General features: G+C 39.0%; 1 protein-coding gene across 1 annotated transcript in view; it reads left to right on the top strand.

Moving 5' to 3' along the window:
- LOC121316386 (CUB and sushi domain-containing protein 1-like) overlaps positions 1-13,376 on the top strand; it is a 590,542-nt gene extending 577,166 nt beyond the window's left edge. Inside the window, exons 64-74 of the mRNA XM_041251464.1 lie at positions 1,017-1,190; positions 2,392-2,565; positions 2,691-2,764; positions 4,902-5,013; positions 5,272-5,451; positions 6,186-6,347; positions 6,754-6,866; positions 10,091-10,178; positions 10,429-10,558; positions 10,929-10,991; positions 12,743-13,376. Coding sequence (XP_041107398.1) covers positions 1,017-1,190; positions 2,392-2,565; positions 2,691-2,764; positions 4,902-5,013; positions 5,272-5,451; positions 6,186-6,347; positions 6,754-6,866; positions 10,091-10,178; positions 10,429-10,558; positions 10,929-10,991; positions 12,743-12,902 — 1,430 coding nt within the window. The 3' untranslated portion in view covers positions 12,903-13,376. The remainder of the gene's footprint in view (positions 1-1,016; positions 1,191-2,391; positions 2,566-2,690; positions 2,765-4,901; positions 5,014-5,271; positions 5,452-6,185; positions 6,348-6,753; positions 6,867-10,090; positions 10,179-10,428; positions 10,559-10,928; positions 10,992-12,742) is intronic.
- Positions 13,377-23,090: the final 9,714 nt, after the last annotated feature.

Raw genomic sequence — 23,090 nt, forward strand, 5'->3', positions numbered from 1 at the left:
CGCGACTCAATCATCAGACCACTTCAAGCCATGCTATCCTCTACCTTTTTTTAATGTTATACTGGAATAAAGAGGGATAGGGTAAATCTCATTAACCTGTGAGCATGACGTAAAACACAGGAAATCCACACCCATTTTCACATGGAAACCCGCATTTCACATGAAAACGTCCACTGCTCCCAATCCAGACATCCTTGGGAGCATAGTGGAAGGTGTCTGGCACAGATTTCTATAATCCTACATCTCAGCAGGTTTTTAGCCATAGTGATCTGCAATAGCTGGGTTGGACAGTTTCATTATATAACTCTGGGTTCATTATTTTCTTTTTCTTTAATTAATAGGTCGTGTGATAAATTAGTTTAAATATTTTTCACTACTAACCATATGCCACCCCTCCATTGGACATTTGAAAAACAATTTCGGCAAGATCAGTAAAACAATTAAACAACCAGGCACGAGGCATTTACAGATCACGGCTTTATTACATAAGTTTAACACTGTGCTTTAGAGTTTCACTCAAAAAAGGTGTCACCTGACAACCATAAATTTCCAGGTGAGATTCTCTCCTGTACCTGTTATCTGTACATGGAAACCACATTTTCCCGAGCTCTCTGCGAAAACAGCATGAGAATGCTATGCGTGGCTAATTTACATATCGACCTCCTCCTTTCCCCTTCATTTGCATGACATCAGGTGAAAAGAGGGTCTTCTCATGTAAAATAAACTGAGCCGATAGAAACCTGAAATGTATAGGGTCATTTTTTTTATTGCTCGATCACAGTGTCTCAAGAAAAATTTGAAAACACATGGAAACTCCCCCAAAGATTGTTTTTATTTACAGAAACACATACTGCCTTGTAATTGTTTGGAACATTGGTTTCTTCTCCAAAAACCCTAATTGTATTATGCTTTCCCAATGAACCTGGTTGGCTAAACTATTAAATGCTGCAGTTTATCTTGGGACCCATTTAAATACCATTGAGAGGGTAATCTTTTTTGTTTTTTTCTATTTAAAGCTATCACCTGTAGACAGCCTCCCCTGGTGCTTCAAGGGAAAGTGGAAGGATCAGACTATCAGTGGGGATCCAGTGTTAGTTACAGCTGTTTTGAGGGATACCAGCTATCTGTACCTGCCATAATTACCTGTGAGGGAAATGGCATATGGAGAGGGGAGGTTCCGCAATGTTTGCGTAAGTCTAACAAAGCCGCCCTACCACCAACCCATAGACTATTATTTTACTGTGGTATTTTATGTAAGATTCAATTACAATTTTGGGTATTTTTGTATGGTATTTACATATTTAAATAATTCACTAAAGAACACCCTGTTGTTTGAGATGAAGTTTGTTTTTTGTTTTTTTTTGGCTTGAAAGAAAACACTTTCCAATTGCATTTAGCTTCTGCAAAAGACAAAGGAAAACCAGAGAGATTTTTATTTGTTTATAACAAACAGTGGAGTATGCATCAAAGGTCCCTTGACTAATCTGGTAATGCAAATGTATGCATAAATAGACTTTAGAACTAGATAAAAATACATCTGCACTGTGTTTTAAAACAAATAATAATTGAACTAAACCTAACGCAGTAAAGCAAAATATGCCTATGAAGATTCACAGGATTGTACTGGAATAGTCATGCTTTATGGAGCACTTGACTTCTTAACCTCTTGCACCACGGGCTTGCTGAAATTATTCGATAATAGGGGTGGCCAAATCTGGCAGCAAAATCCAAAACTAGTTTAGGTTTTATTCCAACATTCTCCTAACAATTCAATTTCAATTTGATTTTTTTTTTTCCATTGTCTGTGGAGAAAATGAAATGTACAGCAGGTGTAAATATTAAGGGAATGAATGGAACATAAAAGTGGCCTGGAATTGGATTCTGGTGCCAGATTTGGCCACCTTTGGAATAGGAACCTTTGTCTCTTTCCTCGTGAATGTGTGTGTGGTGCCCTGGGATGGACTGGCATCCTGTCCTGGGTGTAGTCCTGCCTTGTGCCCTGTGTCTGCTGGGTTAGGCTCTGGCTCACCGCGACCCTGTAAAGGATAAAGCGGTTAATGATAATGGATGGATGGATAACTGCAAAATGAAAAAGAAAAAAATACTTACTAAATATTTACCCAGCAGCAAGCTTAACAAATTCCATGAAATCTTGAAACTATAATCTGTGATCTATAACAAATACTGTAAATCCAAAATATAAATTAGGTTTAATATAAGTACTGTTGTATTTATCTATATGCCACCCAAAAATTGCCACCTTGACTAATTACATTGCTTAATTGTTGAACAAGGCCAATTACTGACATTAACTAATAATTAGCAGTTTACACAGCTTCTTGTCTATGTATATATATAACAACATTTTCTCACTATTTTTTTCATCAACAGCTGTTTTATGTGGTGACCCTGGGACACCAGCTGAGGGTCATCTTGATGGCCAAACCTTCACATATAGGTCTGAGGTGTCATTTCACTGCAGATCTCCATATATCCTTGTAGGCTCATCTAGAAGAGTGTGCCAAAAAGATGGAACTTGGAGTGGAATCCAACCTACATGCATTGGTGATTAACATTAGACAGTGTTGATATTTTAAGGATTTTTTTTTTTTTGTCATACCAAGTTATATTGAAATGCTTAAAGAGTAGAAATAATTTGCTGATGACATCATCACTATTTTTCTCTATAGATCCATCCTATACCATGTGTACTGACCCAGGCACGCCAAATTATGGCTTACAAAACAGATCTCAAGGTTATGAGGTAGGCATCTCTTTACACTGCATTAAACCTAGGGTGCAGGTTTGCTCACAGACCAGTTGCCAGGTACCATGACCTAATATGCATACAGTGCCTACGGAAAGTCTACACCCCCTTGAACTTTTTCATATTTTGTTGTCAGTTCCTCAAAGTTTCATGCATTTAAATGAGGATTTTTTTTTTCCCCACTTATCTACACACCATACTCCACACTGTTAAGGAGAAAGAATTATATATCAAAAATACAAAACTGAAGGATCAGAATTGGATAATAATAAAGTTAATACTTGGTGGAAGCATCTGTGGCAGCAATTACAGCTGTGAGTCTGTTGGGATAGGTCTCTACCAACTTTGCACACCTAGATTTGGCAATATTTGACTATTCTTCTTAATAAAACAGTTCAAGCTCTGTCAAGTTCCTTCGGGAGTGTTGATGGACAGCAATGTTCAAGTCATGCCACAAATTTTCGATTAGATTTAGGTTAGGGCTCTGACTGGGCCACTCAAGGACATTTACCTTTTTGTTCCTTAGCCACTCCAGTGTAGCTATGGTTGTGTGCTTTGGGTCGCTGTCATGCTGAAAGGTGAACTTCAATCCCAGTTTAGGCTTTCTTGCAAAGGACAGCAGATTTTCCTCAGGGACTTCTCTGTACTTTGTTCCATTCATTTTCCCCAGTCCCTGCTGATGAGAAACATCCCCATAACATGATGCTGCCACCACCATGCTTCACAGTAGCGATGGTGTTCTTTGGGTGATGCGCTGTGTTGGGTTTGCACCAAACAGAACGCTTTGCATTTAGACCAAAAAGTTCCATTTTAGTTTCGTCAGATCACAAAACTTTTTTTGCCACATGGCTACAGAATCTCCTGAGTGTTTTTTTTTGCATACTTCAAACGGGATTCAAGGTGGGCTTTCTTGAGTATTGGCTTCCTTCTTGCCACCCTACCATACAGGCCAGATTTGTGGAGTGCTTGGGATATTGTTGCCACGTGCACACTTTGACCAATCTTGGCCATAAAAGCATCTAGTTTGGAGGGATGGCCTGATCTAGGCGAGGTCTTGGTGGTGCCATACACCTTCCACGTCTTAATAATCATCTTGACCATGCTCCAAAGGATATTCAAGGCCTTTGATATTTTTTTATACCCATCCCCTGATCTGTGCCTTTCAACAACCTTGTCCCGGAGTTCTTTTGAAAGCGCCTTGGTGCTCATAGTTGTCTTTGCTTTGAAATGCACTACCCAGCAGAGGGAACCTACAGAAACTGTTGAATTTATCCTGAAATCATGTGAATCACTACAATATAACACAGCTGGAGGCCACTTAACTTGGTGTGTGATTTTGAAGGTGATTGGTTACATCTGAGCTAATTTAGGATTGCTATTACAAGGGGCTGGACACTTTTCCAACCAAGCTATTTCAGTTTTTATTTTTAATTAATTTTCTACAAATTTCTAGAATAGTTTTTCACTTGGAAGTTGTGGGGTAGGATGTGTAGATAAATGAAAAAAAAAATGTTTGAATGCATTTTAATTCCAGGATATAAGACAACAAAAGGTGAAAATTTTGAAAGGGGGCGTAGACTTTCTATAGACACTGCAGATTGGCATGTGTGAATGCTGAAGTTGCATTTCTACCAAAGGATTCCTCCTACTATGGATAAAAAGACAATACCATACCTTTTATAGACACACTAACTACCAGACGAGTCTAATAAAACATTTTGAAGGAGCTTAGAAGTCGTCACGTGTCATGACATTAAACCCTCAGTCTGCAGTCCCTCAACAGACTCAAACACAGAAACCAAACCTGCATCAACCAGAGGTATTCTGCACTTCATTTTACTTCAGATACACATTATAGAAAATATGGTGCAGAGCTACTCATTTGCATGTATATATTTATTAGAAGAAGATAAATCATTGGATACAAGTAGTATATCCTGCTCATGCGGTCATTTAATTATTTAATCATTGCCTACTATGATGTATGTAGTTTCCACTTGAAAGAAATCGGATAACAGTACTGAGGAGTGTATAGTTTACTCTATAATTTGTTTTCTATTTAAAAAATCCACTTCAGCGTCTCAACTTCCCATTACTGTCTTTCTGAAGTAACTTTTTTTTTTTTTTGCTGCAGGTTGGAAGCAGGGTGTTCTTTAAATGTAGAAAAAGCTACCACATATTGGGGTCCACAACACGCACTTGCCTTGCAAATTTAACCTGGAGTGGTGTGCAACCTGAATGCATATGTAAGCATATTTCATTTGAATATCAATTTTAATTTAAAAAAGTAGAATGGAGTCTTTTCATAATTTAATTTTGTATTTAAAACTTTCAAGAAAGTCAGGTACCTAGAAACAATGAATATCTGCTTTTGAAGGTATGGGGAGTTTCACAAATTTTGCAACATGTTTCTTTAATAAAATGAAAAATAAATATTGCAGATTGTACTTGTTTTTAGTTTTCTTTTCATACGTCAGATACTGATCTTCCTTTATTATTTGTAGCTCATGCCTGCAGACAGCCAGAGAATCCTAGTCATGTTGATGTGAAGGCTATAGATCTGCCTACTATAGGCTATACTCTAATATACACATGTCAACCTGGCTTTTTTCTGGCTGGGGGATCAGAACACCGGACTTGCAAAGCAGATGGTAAATGGTCAGGGAAGCCACCTATATGCAAAGGTAAGCAATTTATCATTACTACTTTCTATTTTGATGGAAATTAAATACATGGGATTTGTTGTGAAGAGCTTGGCTTTGTAGCTGTTCAAAAAAATCTCAGTGCATGTTTTTTTTTTTTTTTTTTTTTTAACCAAACCCTAGCGCCTAAAAATACTTTCAACTTTAGCTTCCAGCTTTAAATGGTTTTACCCTTTTTCAAATAATTCGATATCCGTCAAAGGGATCAGAAGAGCTTATAATTATTAGATAAAATGTAGCCCTAAATGTTGCATAATAAAATTGCACTAGGGAATACATACCAAAGGGTATATTGTGGAGATGCCTATAAATACGTATATAAAGAACATTTATCTAGTTGTGATAAAAGTTGATATGGGCACTCTTTTGACGTGATAATAATACCATACTGTACCTTCAGAATCATTTTGATATTTGTTACAGGAAGATATTCCAAGTATGCTTTCCTGATTTATTGGATCTGAAATAAATAGCTGTATTTACTGATTTATTAACTATGACTGCTTTTTTGTTGTTGTTGTTGTTGTTGTTGTTTTTCTTCAGTTGGGCCTAAAATTAAACCAAATGTAACTGTTCTGGTTTTGCACAAGATTCATGGTGAGTATGTGTTAACATGTGTGTTTTAGTGTTGTTTATATGTAGTACTGTGTGTATTTCTGTGATTTAAAAAAAAAAAAAAAAATAGATTACTAATTAATGAAGTATTGTGTCTTCAGTTCCTGCAGATGTCTTTTCAGTAAACTCTGTCTGGAAAGGTTTCTATGAATATCTTGAAAAAAGACAACCAGCAATTATAACCATTAACTGGTTCAATATTTCAACCAGTACAGTGAATGCAACATTACTGGAGCACAGTGGTGTGCCGCTCAAACTTTCAGGTAATCTGAGAACATGTGTCATCATTTATATGTTCAAATGTAACAAATTGTAATATTGAAAATTATGGCAACCCTTTGTTTTGATTGGCTAAATAGTTATGTAATTACCCTTTTATTGAAGTTCAGTCAATAAGAAATCGAGAAAGTACCATAATAAACAGACTCAACATACAATTGCAATCAGTCAGTCTAATATGGATGCACACAAGCACCTCTAATCCATGACTGTTCAACTTGTAATTGAATTCCAAGTAAATGGATAATTGCATATCAGTTATAGTGGGGTTTATGCCACACAAATAAAGCAATACCCAAGTTGTATTAGTTATTAGTTGTTGTTGCTCAGCTGAACTGATGTTTATTTAAGAATGCACTGAGAATTAGAACTGTTGTCTTCTGTTCACAGGGATATATAAGAAAGAAGAGAACCATTTACTTCTAAAGGTCTATCAGATCACAGGGCCCATAGAAATATTTGTCAGTAAATTTAAAAATGAAAGCTGGGCTTTGGATGGATATGTAAGTTATGTATTTATATATATATATATATATATATATATATATATATATATATATATATATATATATGTATATACAGATTCAGGTGTTTTTGTTTGTGTTTTTAAGTTATAAATTTATAATTTTTCATATATAGTGGAGTTATTATGTGAGAGTAACTTTTTTGTAGTTTTACTATCTTCCAATGACAGAAATAGCCATACAATACGGTACAGTACAGCAAGTACCAAGCAGTGCACCAATCTCATTATTCCTTGCACTGACTAATTAGATGCAAATTAAGATGACAGTTTATTTGAGAATTACACTTTGATGACGATTGGTGCAGTAGTGTTTTGTCACCGTAACACATTTATTAAGAGACTGTAGGGGAGACCGGGGTTGGTTGTCACACTTTTTACTCTTTATTATTTTCCTCAATCTGGTGACATTTTGCAAGGATCCTTGTTATACTGAAGAATAACTCTTCACATAAAAATTGATGTATTTTATTCCACCATAACTTTATTCCAAATATGATATTTAGACGGTTGAAAATGTGCCGGTCACCTGTGACAACCTGCCCCATACTGGGGTTGGTTGTCACAAAGTAAGTTCTTGCTTTTACAGTAGACAATAATGCTTTTTTTTAAATAATAATAACATAAAGTTTATACTGTATACAATGACAGAAAAAGTTGTATTTTTACTTTTTATGTGAACATAAAAAATATAGACCTATATATATACTTGAAATGTTGACCCATGCTACAAAATAATACCACAGCCTCCACAGAATCGGAGGACAAACAGAAATAATTAAATAAGCATTATGTGGTGACATATCCCACATGTTGGTGTAATAAAAGTAGAAAGAAAAATATATAAGGCTTCTTACTATAGGATTTACATGTGACAGCCAACCCCAAAAACTATGTGACAACCTGCCCCAACCAGACTTTTACTACTGGGAGAACCTACTGGTTTTGTTTTTATACCAAAAGATATTTCTATTTAACATGGCCATCAGTTCAAACAAACTCAAATACTACTAAGAGTTATAACTAAATAACAAGATATACATTTTTTACTTTGGGTATAAAAAAAAAAAAAAAATATGTGGTAACCTTTATGTTAGATGGAAATTAGAATTAATCAAATTAGAAGATGGTTGAGTTCCAGACTATAGAACATACATTTCAGTGTTAATATCACCTGTCTGCGCCATCTAGTTTTAAACATGGGGTTTCCATGCAAGTTTTTTTTTTTTTTTAACTCGAGACATTTACACTAGAAAAATGTTTCATGTAAAATGCTTTTTTGAGTTTCCGTTCACTGAGTTTATTTTACTCGAGTAAACAAGGCTTTTCACCCGACGTGAATGGGAAAGTTGGGGGTTAATATATAAATTAGCTATGCGTAAAGTACTCATGCTTTTTTTAAAGATTACTAGTGAAATTTTGTGCAAATGTGGTTTCCATGCGCAGAGAATTGGTACACGAGTGAATCTAAGCTGCTGTAATAAAGCAAAATACCTTGTGCCTGGTTGGTTAATAATGTATTTTATTGCTGTTGCCCAAATTGTTTTTCAAATGTCATTAGTGGGGTGTCATGTCATTGGTAGTGAATACTGTTTCAACTAATTTATCTTACAACTCATTAATTAAAAGTAAACTTGGATGTATAAAATTAAACTGACCAACAGGTATTGCAGATCACCATGGCTGTAAACCAGTGGAGACGTTTATATCTATATTCTTTTCATTCAGGCAATACAGCTGGGGATGATGCATGTACTACCCAGGCTTTGATTTAGAAACCCTACCATCCGGACAGCTGACAGCTGCTGAGGAAGCATTCAACACACTTGGGCAAATAAGGGTGGTGGGCACTTTAGGGAGATGGCGGCTACTGATGAAACAGACTGAAGTGCAGCATTAGTTCGTTCCCAAAATTACCACTGCCTGCTGTATCTTGTCAACAGCAAAATGAGGTGTTCAGGAATCAGTGGTTGTCTGTGAGACAGATGGGGAAGGTTACCAGTGTTGCCAAGTCTCATGAGAAAAAAAAAAAAGCGACACTGCCTTTCAAGCGAACCCATGTTAGAATATGGGTGTTTATGCAAGTTCTAACCAGCAACTCTCAAAAACAAGCTCAATTCTGCTTATTACAAGTGGACTTGGCAACTGTGGAGGTTACCTCAGCTGCCAGTTTCAATTGGACAGGAGCGATCTGAGTCTCGTGCTGTCAGAGTGGTGTTGGATTTACTGTTGTGCTAAATATTAATGATGCAAACAAATAAAACACAGTCAATACGTTCATTTGCAATTTTACTTGGTCAGTTCTGAAAGGGCATCAACAACTATTTGGATGTTGTTGCGCTGTTTTGGACGATCAAGCTGGCTCATGACCAGCTATATTTACTAACGTGGAGGGGAGACATAAGTTGTCTTTGGACATAGCTGGGATCAAAAAAAGGATGGGAATTAATTCAGTTAGACATTTAAGCAGCAAGGGTATTCTCAAACAGCTGCATTAATACTATAACAAGGGCATAATGCAGTTTATGGTAAGTGGTTTTATATAGAACTGTAAACCCACAAGAGATATTTTATACAACATGACAGACTAGACACAGCAAAAAACAATAAAAAAAACCACGCGCATTATCATTAAGGTGAACTACACCACTGCTAACTGTAAAATTGCCCATCAGCCACTACTTTCTGGATTCAACAGTAACAACTGACCTGCTTCCTTACAATATTTATAGTTAAGAATAAATACGCTCATTAACTTTTACATGTGAAATGTGTGTTTCCATGCAAAACTGGGCGTGGATGTTCCTGGGTGTTTCATCATTTACATGAGTAAAGTAGATTTACCCTATCCCTCTCTTTTGGCCGTTTTCTTTTTATTTACCCGAATAATTCTCCTAAACGTGCATGCGCATCGCCATTTCACGTGTAAATTGACCTGCATGGAAACCCCATCGTAGTTATGAGTACTGTGACAACCAGCCCGTGTGATAACCAACCCTGGTCTTCCTTACTTTCTATAGGTCCTTCAGACACATTCTTGGTAGTTTTCTTTCCTAAATACATTGTATACATGAAAAAAAAATACTGAAAAATCGTATTATTGTCTGATTGTAAAGAATGGTAATGGAATATAAAATGTATAAGATCAGTGTACTTTCTTTTTTATATACATGTTCTTAATATATGATTCATTTCTCTGCCAAGGTTTCAGCAGAATCTGAAAGCGGTGGGTTTATTTATCAAGGCTCTATTCATGGAAAAGACTTTGGAAAATTCCGATTATTGAGACAAGGTACCAAGAAGTAATGAAATTTAAAAAAAGATGGTGTATTATTATGACTAAAAGTCTTTTTTACTTTATATTCCAATAACACTATATATAGATATATACCAATAAAATAACTAAGCCCTATGCTCATGGGTTTATATTCTTTGATGTTATGGTAACCATAAATAAAATGCTATTGAATCTTGCATGAAAATGATTACTTTTTTTTTTTTTTTTTTTACAATATCTCCTTTTTGTTTGTGTGTTTGTTTAGACCCAGTAACAGACACAGACCCTTCAAATCCATATTATGGCACCAACAGCAGTTCGGTAGCAGCTGCCATTCTAGTGCCATTCTTCGCACTTATTCTATCAGGGTTTGCGTTTTACCTCTATAAACACAGGTAATTAACATTTTAAAATGCTTTATTTAAAATACATATATTTAAATAACAGTACTGTATTAATCTTTTCGTGATACTTTACATCCATAAATGCTTTCTTTAAAAGCAGAAATGTTTCGCTATTTTAAGTTATAACAAACTCCTGAATTCTTTGCGTGTATGCAGTCTCTTAGTGAATACATTCCATATGTTACTCTGTTTCTAAGACATAGGAAGCAGTGTTTGATAAGTGAGACAGAAAATGCATTTTCTGATGTACTGCAACAGTACAGCAGAGGCTGGGAATTTCCCATGGCTGAGAATGTTCTGACTTTTTTTTTTTTTTTTAACATAAACAAATATTAAAATAAATAAAAAAAAAAATTGGCAGGGTGTTTTCAGCAGACAGAGATGAGAATGTGAGACGCAAAGAAGTAATCAGAACGGGCTGCAGGTAAGAAATGAGTAATATAATTATTAGGATGTAATCCTTTAGCTTTCATATTTCATTAGGTGTTTGGTGTGACATTACAGCAGTTTAACTATACCTGGATAAAACTAATGAAAGCTAAGTCCAGTAGACAAACATTGTGATACTAGATTTTCCTTTTGTTCAGATTTTATGATTGAGTGTTTGGATCAACCTCATCTGTACATAAACCACATATATTCTATCCTCCAGCAGATACTGGGATAGTACTGGGACACAGTAGTCCAAATACTTGTTGAAGGGTATTGTATAGTATAATATACACATACAATTAAATAAATAGTATTTATTTAACAATATATATATATATATATAAATATATATATATATATATATATATATATATATATATATATATATATATATATATATATATATATATATATTTAGAGAAAATGTTCCAATGGTTTTGTAGAGAAACATTAATGAAGAAAATTCTTCAAACATCATCAACTTGAGTAATATATCAAAATCAATGTGCCTATTTACCATAGCATTTATTACACACATACTGAACAGTGGCATCATATTGACTACTGGTATTGATATAATTATAATAATGCAAAATCAACTTAAACTCATAAAGAATATGTTTATTTAACTTGTTTTAACTGAAAAGAATGTATTATTTGTTGCTTATTCATAGTGTAGAACTGTACTGATACAGTATGTTGCTTATCATACCGTTTTAAAAACAAAAAAGACAGCTGTGTTCAGTTACAGTTAATCTGAGTTACGATTGCTGCATTCATGTTACAGACTAACAATTCCATTGAACAGGAATAAATAAGTAATTTAACGAGCCAATTACATATAATGTAGTGTTCAATGTTCTTTTTTTATTGTATAATACCATAAATGCTCAGTAACGTATAGTAAGTAATAAGACATGCCCTGGCATATATAGTCATACTGAAATGTACCGATGCCATGGTGTGTTGTGAGACACTAGGTCTGCCCTGGGTTTGTTATTGCACTTTTAAAATGGTGTTATAACAAGAAATTGTGTTTAAAAAAAGGGAAAAAAAGAAGTAATTATGTAATTGTAATAATTGAGGATAGACAGGTGGATCGGCCATCCTAAATTCGCTGATAGTACATCCAGAACTATATTGTTATTATCCATGTATAGTACACTTTAAGTTTGTAACTTAAATTACTTTTTGACTAGCAGATAACAACCATTTTATCTGTTGTTTGTCTGGAGAGGGTATACTAAATCATGCCTATCTATACTCAATTGTGTCAAGATGTTCCTCAATTGTATTACAACATATATGGGACAGCCATCAAAGGGTGAGATTTCCAGCAGCTATGATCAAATTATAAATGAAAGAAACAGCAGTGACCAGACAGTGAAGTACATTTAACCAGTGGTGCCAGCCAATCAGAATGCAGGAATTTGCTAAGCTTTTTTATAATGTTAACTAGAGTGAGAGAAAATAAATTTGAATTGAATAAATAGCTGTTTCAATCTAATCAATGTATCAGTAATTTGAAGAAAAGTTTAAGTTTCATAAGTTGTTATTTATATGGTAAATTAAAAAAAAAAAATCTACACTGATTATAACAAATTATTAAGTTCATACGTATTTGATTTTATTTACTACAGGTAATAAAATAGGACTGAGACTGTCATTTTGGGTGTGTTACATAAAGAATATAAGTATACTGGATGTAATATTTTCATTGTTTATTTGTTTGTTACTTTTCAGAACAAGACCAAAAGTACAGTACAATGGCTATGTTGGGCATGAGAACACAAATGGACAAGCTTCATTTGAAAATCCAATGTATGACACAAATTTGAAACCAACTGAGACAAAAGCTGTGAGATTCGATACAACTCTGAACACAGTCTGCACAGTAGTATAGTTTTTGCTGTCAGTTTTGACTGATTCATAGCCATACCTCTTGGGTAAGCAGCATTAATTTAGTCTCCTTTTTTACTCTTTACTTTGCTACTGTGCTATTTGTAACACCTTTTGTCAGGAAAAACAATATCACAAAATATGGATTCTCCAAGAGTCATTTTTCATCACACAAAGAATGAGTTAAAGGAACATGAAAGCAAAACTAGACATTTCTTACAGAAGAAGAAGCACTTGAGGATATTTTGCCCGTATCTCATCCTGTCTGCCTCAGCCTTTTATGTTGCTATCTGGAAGGAAGCTTTTCAATGAAATCTCTTGGGAAGATTTTTGAAGTTTCATGAAAAGGCTCTTAATTGTTCAGAAAAGATACTTTCTTAAGTGGAGAAGAGCAATGGTAAACTAGAAGTCATCTTTCTACTTGGTTGCTCATAACGTTCCAAAATTGTTTCTAATAAGACAACTGAAAAAAAAAAATGTTTTACAACTACAATTTTTGATTTTAAACATTTAATTTACAGTAGTTTTTTTTTGTTAAATCTAGTTAGTTGTCAGTTTTTGTTAGCATCCCCTTTTATTTAGGGAGGTGCTAAACTAATTTTTTTCACCCGCTGCCTCTGGGCAGCTGTTGTAGTCCCCGTACTGGCACTAAATAGGACTGCCTGTTTCACAATAGTAATGTGCTGTCCACTAACTGGAGATTAAGGGACTGTTGTGTTGCAAACTTAATTGCACAATTTTTGCACTAGTGTGTTATGAATGAATAAGCAAATGGTAAAAAAATTAAAAAGTACAGGGTTTCTATACACTGACCATTGTATATAGACATCAAACTCCATGTTCATAGAGAGCATGTTGCCATGGTTTTTAGTTTGGCAGTACAAAGCAGACTTTATTTTCTATATTTATTTTAAGGGCAAGGGAAAAAAGTGTTAAGTTAAATAATTGTTCACTTTATATATGTTATATTTAAGTACTGATTTTTGGTTAACTCAGTTAGCTATGGAAGCAAATAATTAAATATCCCCATTGTTTTTTTCTTTTATATTTAAACACAGAAGGGTGTATAATGTTTTCTATACTGAAAGCATAAACTATTTTTGAAAAAAAAAAAAGAAAAAAAAAAAAAAAAAAAAAAAAAAAAAAACTATTGTGAATGATGATGACTGTTGTGAATTATGAAGTTTCCAGGTGCTGTACAGTATGTACTGGCAAATCTTAGCAGATACCATTGGTACTAAGGCTGCCACCTTTAAACACGCAAGGGTCTCTGTTTAGTTTATTACTGATAATCGTTCAGACAATCCATTTACTCTAAACAAACATTTACCAGTAAACCAAGTCATTTTTCTTTGGCTGTGTTTCTATTGTAACATACTGACAGAATGACATTTAGGTCCGTTATTTAGCATATAATCTCCAGCAAAGTCAGATTTTGCCAAAGGCAACATGTATTTGTATATTTCTTTTACATACACTGGCAATACAAGTCTCTGTTATGGAGCGACAGCCCCAGCCACTTTGCTCTTCAGAAATGTCCCTGCCAAACAGGAATTTCACTTTCTCAGAAGAGGGAATGAAATCTAAATGTGGAGTCTGCCTGTGATGCAACCCTCATTATTGTAAAGGGTATATTTTCCTCTATACAATATTTAGAACTGGAGACAACAGAGGAAAGATAAGTGGATTTTAATTTAGTACTCTTGTTTTAAATGACAAACCAAGATACTCTTACATTAATTAAAACAACAACAACAACAACAACATTTATTTGTAAAATTGAAGAAGTTTCATTACCAAACTAGTGTGGAAGTATTGATTTAAAAAAGGGATGCAGTCCATGTGTACAGTGAATAGTATAGAAATTAGCCATGTGCTATGAGCACTATATAGGGTGGCTATTCTAACAGAAGTGTATTATTTGTAAATAACAGTTTGTAACTTAAAAAGTGTATGCTGCTTGCTCAGACATGTGAAATACTATTCATGACATGTGTGATTCCTCAATACAATTTTGTTGTAATGATGTATTCTTTTGATTGAGGTGGACCCCAAATTCTTGCTGTTCAGGTTTCAAAAGTGTTAATACTAAAACATTATCTTACCTAATCTTATGGTACCTGGGGGTCGTTTCTATTTTGCGAGATCGTAAGTTCAAATACGACTGGTCTTTCGACCACTTATCACCTACCAACTTATCAGGTTATCACCAGTTTCTATAATCCACTTGAATCAGAGTCGGTGTTGTGTTTCTAAACAACTGGTCAGCCAGCAATGCCGTATTAACTAAAAATTGATGAATCACACAGCACAAGGATACCATGTATTTTTTATGGTCTAAAATACAAAGTTTGCGTAATTATTAATCATGTAACATATAACCGAACAACAGTGTAATGCCTAGGTCCAAAAATTGCTAACAGAATTAGTTCTGTTAGTGAAGGAAGTGGCATAACATGGTTGCAGTCAAAAAATAAATAAGACTAGCAGTTTGACCTGCTGATGAAGACAGGGTGATTAGGGACGTCTGTCACTGAGGGTGTTTCGGAGGATGTGATATAAAAATGGCATCACAAGCCCCAGCAGAAAGCAGACCAGTGGATGAGATTGTTGATCCATGATTAATATGCATTCATTTTAAGTTTGTAATGAGTGTGTTTCTGTTTCAAATATTGTGATAGACAAGCCAATGTCTGTATGTTTGTACTGTGTAGTGTATGTGTGTATGTAGGATTGCATCACACAGTCATTTTATTCTTGATCGGTATATCTTTTACTAAGCAAGTTGTTTCACTCTTATAGAGGAGGAAGAGGATCCCCAAAAACCCTAACCTCTCATTCTAATTATTCTGCACTCCCAAGACGCCAATCTGCATTGAATTTATGCAATTCCGACATAATTAATATAGACAAAGCCTACCTTGAATTAGAAAAAAGTAAAAATAAAATAACAAATGCTGGATTAAAAAAAAAAGAACGTTAGGTTACCACATTACCATAACACTGGTTCCCTGAAAAGAGAATGACAACTATTACCAAATGGGAAGAGCCTGACCGTCAATCACTGAGCATATATACAAAAGCTGCCCTATCAGGGCCCTGCTGTGAGGGGGAAGTCCCTCTCACCTCCTGTTGAAGAGGGACATCCTCACAGTAGCACATCGCCATTTTCTTTCAAAAAACTGGTGACACGACCTCAAAAGGTAATGGTTGTCATTCTCTTTTCAGGGAACCAGGGTTATGGTAATAACCTAACGTTCCCTTTCAATTCGAATGACAACCATTACTGAATGGGAAAGCTGTTCCAAAGCTGTTGTGGCTCCAGATTACCGACAGTACAGCTCCCCGGCGATAGCCTCAGAGCCCACAGGCTGCCTAAGGGCATCCCGCCTGCAACACTCTGGAGCCCAGAGAGGGTCTCGTTCGGTTTGTAACATCAAGGCGATAAAAACACACAAATGTCTGACTATCTGTCCATGTAGCAGCATTGCATAACTCATCCAAGGAGACGCCATGAAGGAAAGCCCACAAAGTTGCCTGGCCCCTGGTAGAATGGGCCGTAATGTCCCCCTGTAATTTATAGTCCGTCTGTTCATACGCCGAGTGTATCACATCTGTCACCCAGTATGCTAGACGTTTCAATAGATCCTGACCTCTAGAGCGGGACCCATATCAGACAAATAGCTGGTTGGACTGTCTCCTGTACGCCGTCCTATCCAAATAACAGCGCAGAGCCCGAACTGTGCATAGCAAGTGTTGTTTACGGTCCTCCTCTGACTCGTGCGGAGGAGGTCTGAAAGTTTCCAAAATCATTGATTGGTTAATATGGAATGAGGATACCACCTTTGGCAAAAAGGATGGATTTGTTCTTAATGTTACCCACAAGTCATTCCCAGTGAAAACCATACATGTGTCATCAATGGACAGCTCGTGGAGCTCACTTACTCGTCTGGCAGGCATAATGGCTATTAAAAATGCTACTTTCAATGAAACAGGGAGCAGTTCTGCTGATGCCATGGGCTCAAATGGGGGACCCATAAGGGCCTACAGTAATAGTTCACTTAGATACCATAAATTTAAATGGGAGGACGTAATAGTCCACTTAGAGACCATACTTTTCATGGTAGGAGGCAACCTCCGAGTCCCTTTAAGAAATTGCACTGCCAGGAAATGTGCCCCAGGGGACACTGAGTCAGTTTTGTCATGGCACACTGATATTGCTGCCAGGTATACCTTCAAAGTGGACGCTGATTTTCCTGCGTCAAACAAGTGTTGTAAGAAGGTTAATATCATCTCAATCAGGCAAGTCACAGGATCGTGACCTTCAGCAAGGCACCAGTCTTGGAACACTTTCCAATTTTATGAGTTCTGGGCTCTAGTGCTCGGCGCCCTAGCAGACTGTAGTGTTTCTACTACTGCATCTGGTAAACCTCGTCTGAATAGATGGCTCCGTTCAACGGCCACACCCAGAGTTGGAGCTGAGCTGGGTTCGGGTGCCATAATAGTCCCCTCCGCTAGGCTCAGGAGGTCCTTGTGCAGCGGGTGCTGCCACGGCTGATCCGGCAACATGTCGGAGAGGAGAGCAAACCAGGGGTGTCTCGGCCATCTGGGTGCAACCAGCAAAACCTGTGCTCTCTCCACCCAGATCCTCTCTAATCTCAGGGGTAATAATGGTAGCAGAGGGAATGCATACAAGAGCCCCTGTGGCCAGGGGTGAGCTAGTCTGTCTACTCCCAGGGGGCCCCCATCTCTCTCCATGGAGAACCATAGGGGGCAGTGAGTGGACTCGGCTGTGGCAAAGAGGTTGACTCGTGCAAGTCGAAACCTCTCCCAAATTTGTTTCACCACTTGAGGATGCAGCCTCCACTCCGAGCTGTCTGGAGCACCTAGGGACAGGAGGTCTTCTGCCTTGTTGTCCACACCGGGGAGGTGAACTGCCCTGATGGAATGCAAGTTTCTGTGCATCCAAGAGAGGAATCTGTGCGTGGCGTGGTGAAGGCCCGGTGAGCACAGGCCTCCTTGGTGATTCATGTAGGCTACCACTGTGGTGTTGTCCGTCTGGACCCGCACATGTTTGTGTGCTAATTGCTGGTGAAAATGTGTTAACGCCAGGCTCACTGCTTGCAGCTCTTGCGCATTTATGTGCGCTTGCTGCCAATGTCCCTTCCACTGACCTCTTATTCCTCTCCTGTTCCAAACCGCTCCCCAGCCCAGGCTGGAGGCGTCTTTAGTGATCACTTCCCTTCTGTGAGGGGATCCGAGGGGAGATCTGAGGCGCAGCTTGCTGGGACGGAGCAACCACTCCAGTGTCTTCCGGCGTTGTCTGGACACTCGCAGCAGCCGGTACCGATCTCCGACCAGGTGCACCTTGAGCGTATTCACCCAGGCATGAAGCGGGCGCATTCTCAGTAGCCCTAGTGGAAGGATTCTCGAGGCGGCTGCCATCAGTCCCAACCCTTTGATATACTTTGACCTGTAGGAGATCGTCCTTTCTGAATAGGGAGAGCGTGGTCTCCAACGACCAAATCCTGTCTTCCGACAGTGAGGCAAGCTTGCTCACAGAGTTCAGTTTGATCCCCAGGAACACTGGACTGAGACGGTACAAAGTTGCTCTTCTGTTGATGCATTGAGAGCCCTAACTTTGCCACTTGATCTGTGACCTGTTTTGTGTGCGCCTATGCGCGTGGTTTTGACTGTGCGCAAACTAATCAATCGTCCAAATAGTTTAGTATCTGAATACCCCGCAGCCTGAGTGGAGCCAGTGCTGCATCCATGCACTTTGAAAATGTGGGGGGCGCCAGCGAGAGGCCAAATGGCAGCACGCAGAATTCGTACACATCGCCTTGAAAGGCGGTGCAGATATTTTCAGTGCGCGAGACGGATTGGGACATGAAAATAGGCATCTTGCTGGTCAATCGACGTGAACCAGTCGTCCAGTTGGACAGACTGGAGGATACGTTGTGCTGTCAACATGTTGAACTTCCTCTGAGGAACAAGTTGAGGACCCTGAGGTCCATAATTGGTCTGAAACCGCCGTCCCTCTTGGGCACCAGGACCTGGAGTAGAAGCTGGAGAACCAGTTACCCCTGGCCTGCGGTGGTCCCCTGCCGCTGGCCCTGCCTCTGCCTGCTTGCCTACTCTGGTGTGGAGGGCGGTGTTCAGACCCTCTTACACCAGCAGGCTGCGCATGCCACCTTGGGCGCTGACTGTAAGCCGGAAGGCATGAAAACTTCGAGGTGACCTCCGTGGCCTTGTGGGACCTCTCAGGCTCACATCAATGGTTGCCCCAAAAGTCTTCCCCGATGTAATGGGGGTATCCAGCAGCGCCACCTTCTAGGTCTCCATGATATTGGCTTGCGTCAGCCACAAATGCCGGAGAGCGGCCACCATCGCCGCCAACGACTTCCCTGATGCCTGACCTAACTCCCCCATTAGGTCAGTCATCACCTTAGCCACCGCCTATAGCTCCCCTGTGTCTGCCTCTGTAACACTGTCCTACAGCCTCTCCGCCAACTGGTTTTGGTAGAGTACCAGTATGGCCATGGTGTTCGCTGCTAGCACTGACAGCGTTGCATCGTGCCCATTGTCCAGCAAAGCTTGGACGGGCAGGTTTGGTCCTTATCCCCCTTGGCGAAGGTGGAACCTTGCACCAACACCGTGACCATATCCTCGATAGTGGAGAATGTGTCTAGGCCCACTTCTTGCAGAGACTTTGTGGTTCTGGGGGCTGAGGGTGCAGACACTGGGTTGGCCCAGGAGGAGCGCACCAAATCCAAGAAGTCTTGGCATAAGGGGAGGGCATGCTGTGGGTGCCCTTTCTGCTGGAGGAAGCAGTTTCCCTTTCCCTTCTGTTCCGCTGGCCAGGGGACTGCCTTAGCACCCGGAACTTCTTCCTCTGTGAAATAGTGGCAAGGGCGGCAAGGTGCTCCCCACTGTGGCCTGCCCAATGGAGGTGGCTGGGTCTGAGACATCCGACCTGGATGCCGTGAAGGACAGCTTGCCTGGGCTAGGGGGTCTAGGCAGAGGGGATGGGGAACAAGACTGTCATGGCTGGGGCTGCCCAATGATAGGGGGCAGCTGCCTGCCCTGAGATTTTAATAGGGTCTCCAGCATGGTTTGCTGAGCCCTTACAGTCTTTGCCAGCTCCATGAAGCACCGCTCATTCGAGCGACTGCAATGGTGATCATCTGTACCTGTGTGGGGAAGGGGAGTGGTGCCTGTGTGGTGACCATCTCTCCCCTGGTGAACATCCCCTCGAGTGATACCACCTCGGTGGTAACCATCTCACCTCCCCTGAGAGGTGTCTTTGTACCGTTGGTGTGGAAGGGGAGGGTGACCCAGTTGTGCAGGAGAGTTCCCTGGCCACTGTAGCAGGGGGGGTCCTGGAGGACCTCTGTGGTGGCTCTTGGACCATCGATCTCATTCTCCCATGGCTTGAGAAGAGAGACTCTGCTGGGGATAGGGCTGCTTTCTGTCACTTAGTTCTCCTTGAAAACTACCGACATGGAGAGCAGTCCAGCTCACCTGCCAGTGCTTTGGTCGCGTGTTCTAGCCCTATGCACCTGGAGCAGGATTGGTGTTCATCCTGCCCAGGCAGCTTCACCATGCACCGGTCACACTGGTGGAAACCAACAGAGAACCCAGTCGACTGGACCAACATACTTTGCAGGTGAAGCTGCTGTGCTTGGTAAAGCAGCCTGTAGACGCTTTCAAAATGATTCCCCAATGCCGAATCAGTTGGTGCCGGGATCGACGTCGAGACATGCACAGTCGGTGCCAAGTCAATCGGTGCCGTGGTCAGTGTCGATGGGTAGTGCGGTCAGTGCCGAGCTGTAGACGGCCCCGAAGGGGTTCTCCAGTGCCGAATCAATTGGTGCCTGGATCGGCATCGAGAGAAAGCGCTATCGGTGCCGAACAGCCGGTATTAAGTGGACCTGTTCCAAGGTCGGTGCCGATTGTACGCAAGGTCGGGGCTGAGCTGTAGGTGGCGCCGAAGATGTTTACACTGGCTCTGAGTCAATTCGGGCCGGGTGGGCACTGTTTCTCTCAGCCTCGCAAGTCAGCGGGAAAACCGTGGTCAGTGCCGGGGTTTGCAGCCAATTCAATCGGCGTGGTCGCCGGGGGCAAGAGTAGCCAAGCTAGGAAAGCCAGAGGCTTGAGAAGGGTGCTAGGCCCGAGCTGTTTTTTTTATTTTTTGGTCACTGTGACCGATTTAAATCGGCGTAGAGGATGACACCTCAAGCCTGCGGAGTCTCCTTACAGCACCACAAAAGCTCTCCACACGGTGCATCAACTACACAAGGCCTTGTGTAGTGACAAGAGTAATGGTCGCTCGCTAATCCCTTAAGAGGGGTTGAAACCAGCTCTAGTCAGAAAACTGACATGAGAATAAATGAGAATACTCTTAATATCGAGAATGTAATTTACCATGGATTTATTAAATTTAATTGGTTAAACCAAACAAATCAACCAAATTCGGTATGCGAAAGCAAAAGCTATCTACAACCTGTCTCAGTGAGGACGTCCCTCTTCAACAGGAGGTGGGAGGGACTTCCCCCTCACAGCAGGGCCCTATAGGGCAGCTTTTGTATATATGCCAAGTGACTGACAGTCAGAGAGACTCTACCCGTTCGATAATGGTTGTCATTCAAATTGAAAAGAAACTAGCAATTCAAAAATATAGGCTGTGGATATCCTCCCTCTTTAAACGGTACCTGGCAATAATGTCTTCACCCAAAACCAAGTCACATCTTCTATTAAAATGAATATTTCTGTTAATGCTTTAAATACACTGCATATATTAGAGCAGCACCCAAATGTTTAAAACAGGAAAATGACCGTGAGATCTACCTGTTGTTCTTATACATCAAGTAAGCTGGTATCGATAGAATATGACAAGTAATACGATCAGGTAGAGTTTGCAACTTTTTATAGAAACGCTGCTTCTATCGTATATTCTGCTTCCTACATCGTACTTGTGCAGATAGAAATGACCCCCTGGTATCTGAGTAGACCAAGTAGAGACTACACCCTTCTTAGGCTATTGCTTCTGTGATGTTAAAACTGCAGCACATCTTGCCCTTCTTCAGTCTAGCTGCAATAATGTTTGTGTGTGTGTGTGTGTAGATATTGTATATATAAAAAAAAAAAACTGAAAAAATGCTGTAAAACTGCAACACGATCAATATCATTCCATTTACAACGTTACAATTATACCACATGCTGCTGACTTGAAGTAGGTGCAAAAGAACCTTTTTGTACAGAGATATATTTTTTATGAAAGAATTTGTAAAATTATTAAATATGCTGTACTTTTTGATTAATGTAGGTATAAAATTGTTAAAATCAATGTTTTTACTATACAAAATGTAAATTTCCCATTAATGTAAAAAATAAATAAATATATTAATAGCTAGTTTTAAATTCTGATCCGATTGCAGATGTGAGTATATGAAAGTGGCCTGTAAAAAAAAAAAAAAGAAAAGGTACTCTTTTGGAATAAAATGTATTTCAATGCCACAATCTTTAAATTGAATTTAAAACTCAGATTAAATAGGTGATTATAGATTTCTGTCTGATTTGTTGAATCATTTTCTAACCTCACATTTTATAATAAAAAGTGATTAAAATGAAAAACAAAGCAATGCAGTCATTTTTCAGAAGGAACCAGCCAATCACAATTATTTGAAGCAGAGTATGATCAAACTGAGTAAGGCTTGCAAGTCAGGTAAGCAGAGCACACAATGGTATGTTTGCATGTGTGTGTGTCTTTCAGTTTATAGAGAATTACTGAATGTGAAGTAATTAAGAACAGCATTTTACTGAGTATCAGAATTTTGGTTGGTTTTCATTATGTATGATTATCTTGTACATGATTTAACTAATAATACTTACATGCATTTACACTACTGGGAATTGAGGATAGTGTAGGTTGTTGCTGGTGCAATAATGCACTTTGAGGCATAAGCTTTATTAATGCCAGTGACTCAATGCATTAATTTTAGGCTGCACTAAAATGACACGTGCCTGTTTAGTCACAAAAGGATGGTAAACTCAAGGACTAGTTTGGAGGTTAATCCACAACAGCATTCCTCTATTCTCTTTTACCAGCCCATTACTACTTTTTCATTATAGTTTGTATTTAAAGATAGAATCCTGGATTTCCTCACAATATTCATATTGCTTATTTAAA

The sequence above is a fragment of the Polyodon spathula genome, chromosome 5 (genome assembly GCF_017654505.1).
Source record: "Polyodon spathula isolate WHYD16114869_AA chromosome 5, ASM1765450v1, whole genome shotgun sequence".
Taxonomy (NCBI): domain Eukaryota; kingdom Metazoa; phylum Chordata; class Actinopteri; order Acipenseriformes; family Polyodontidae; genus Polyodon; species Polyodon spathula.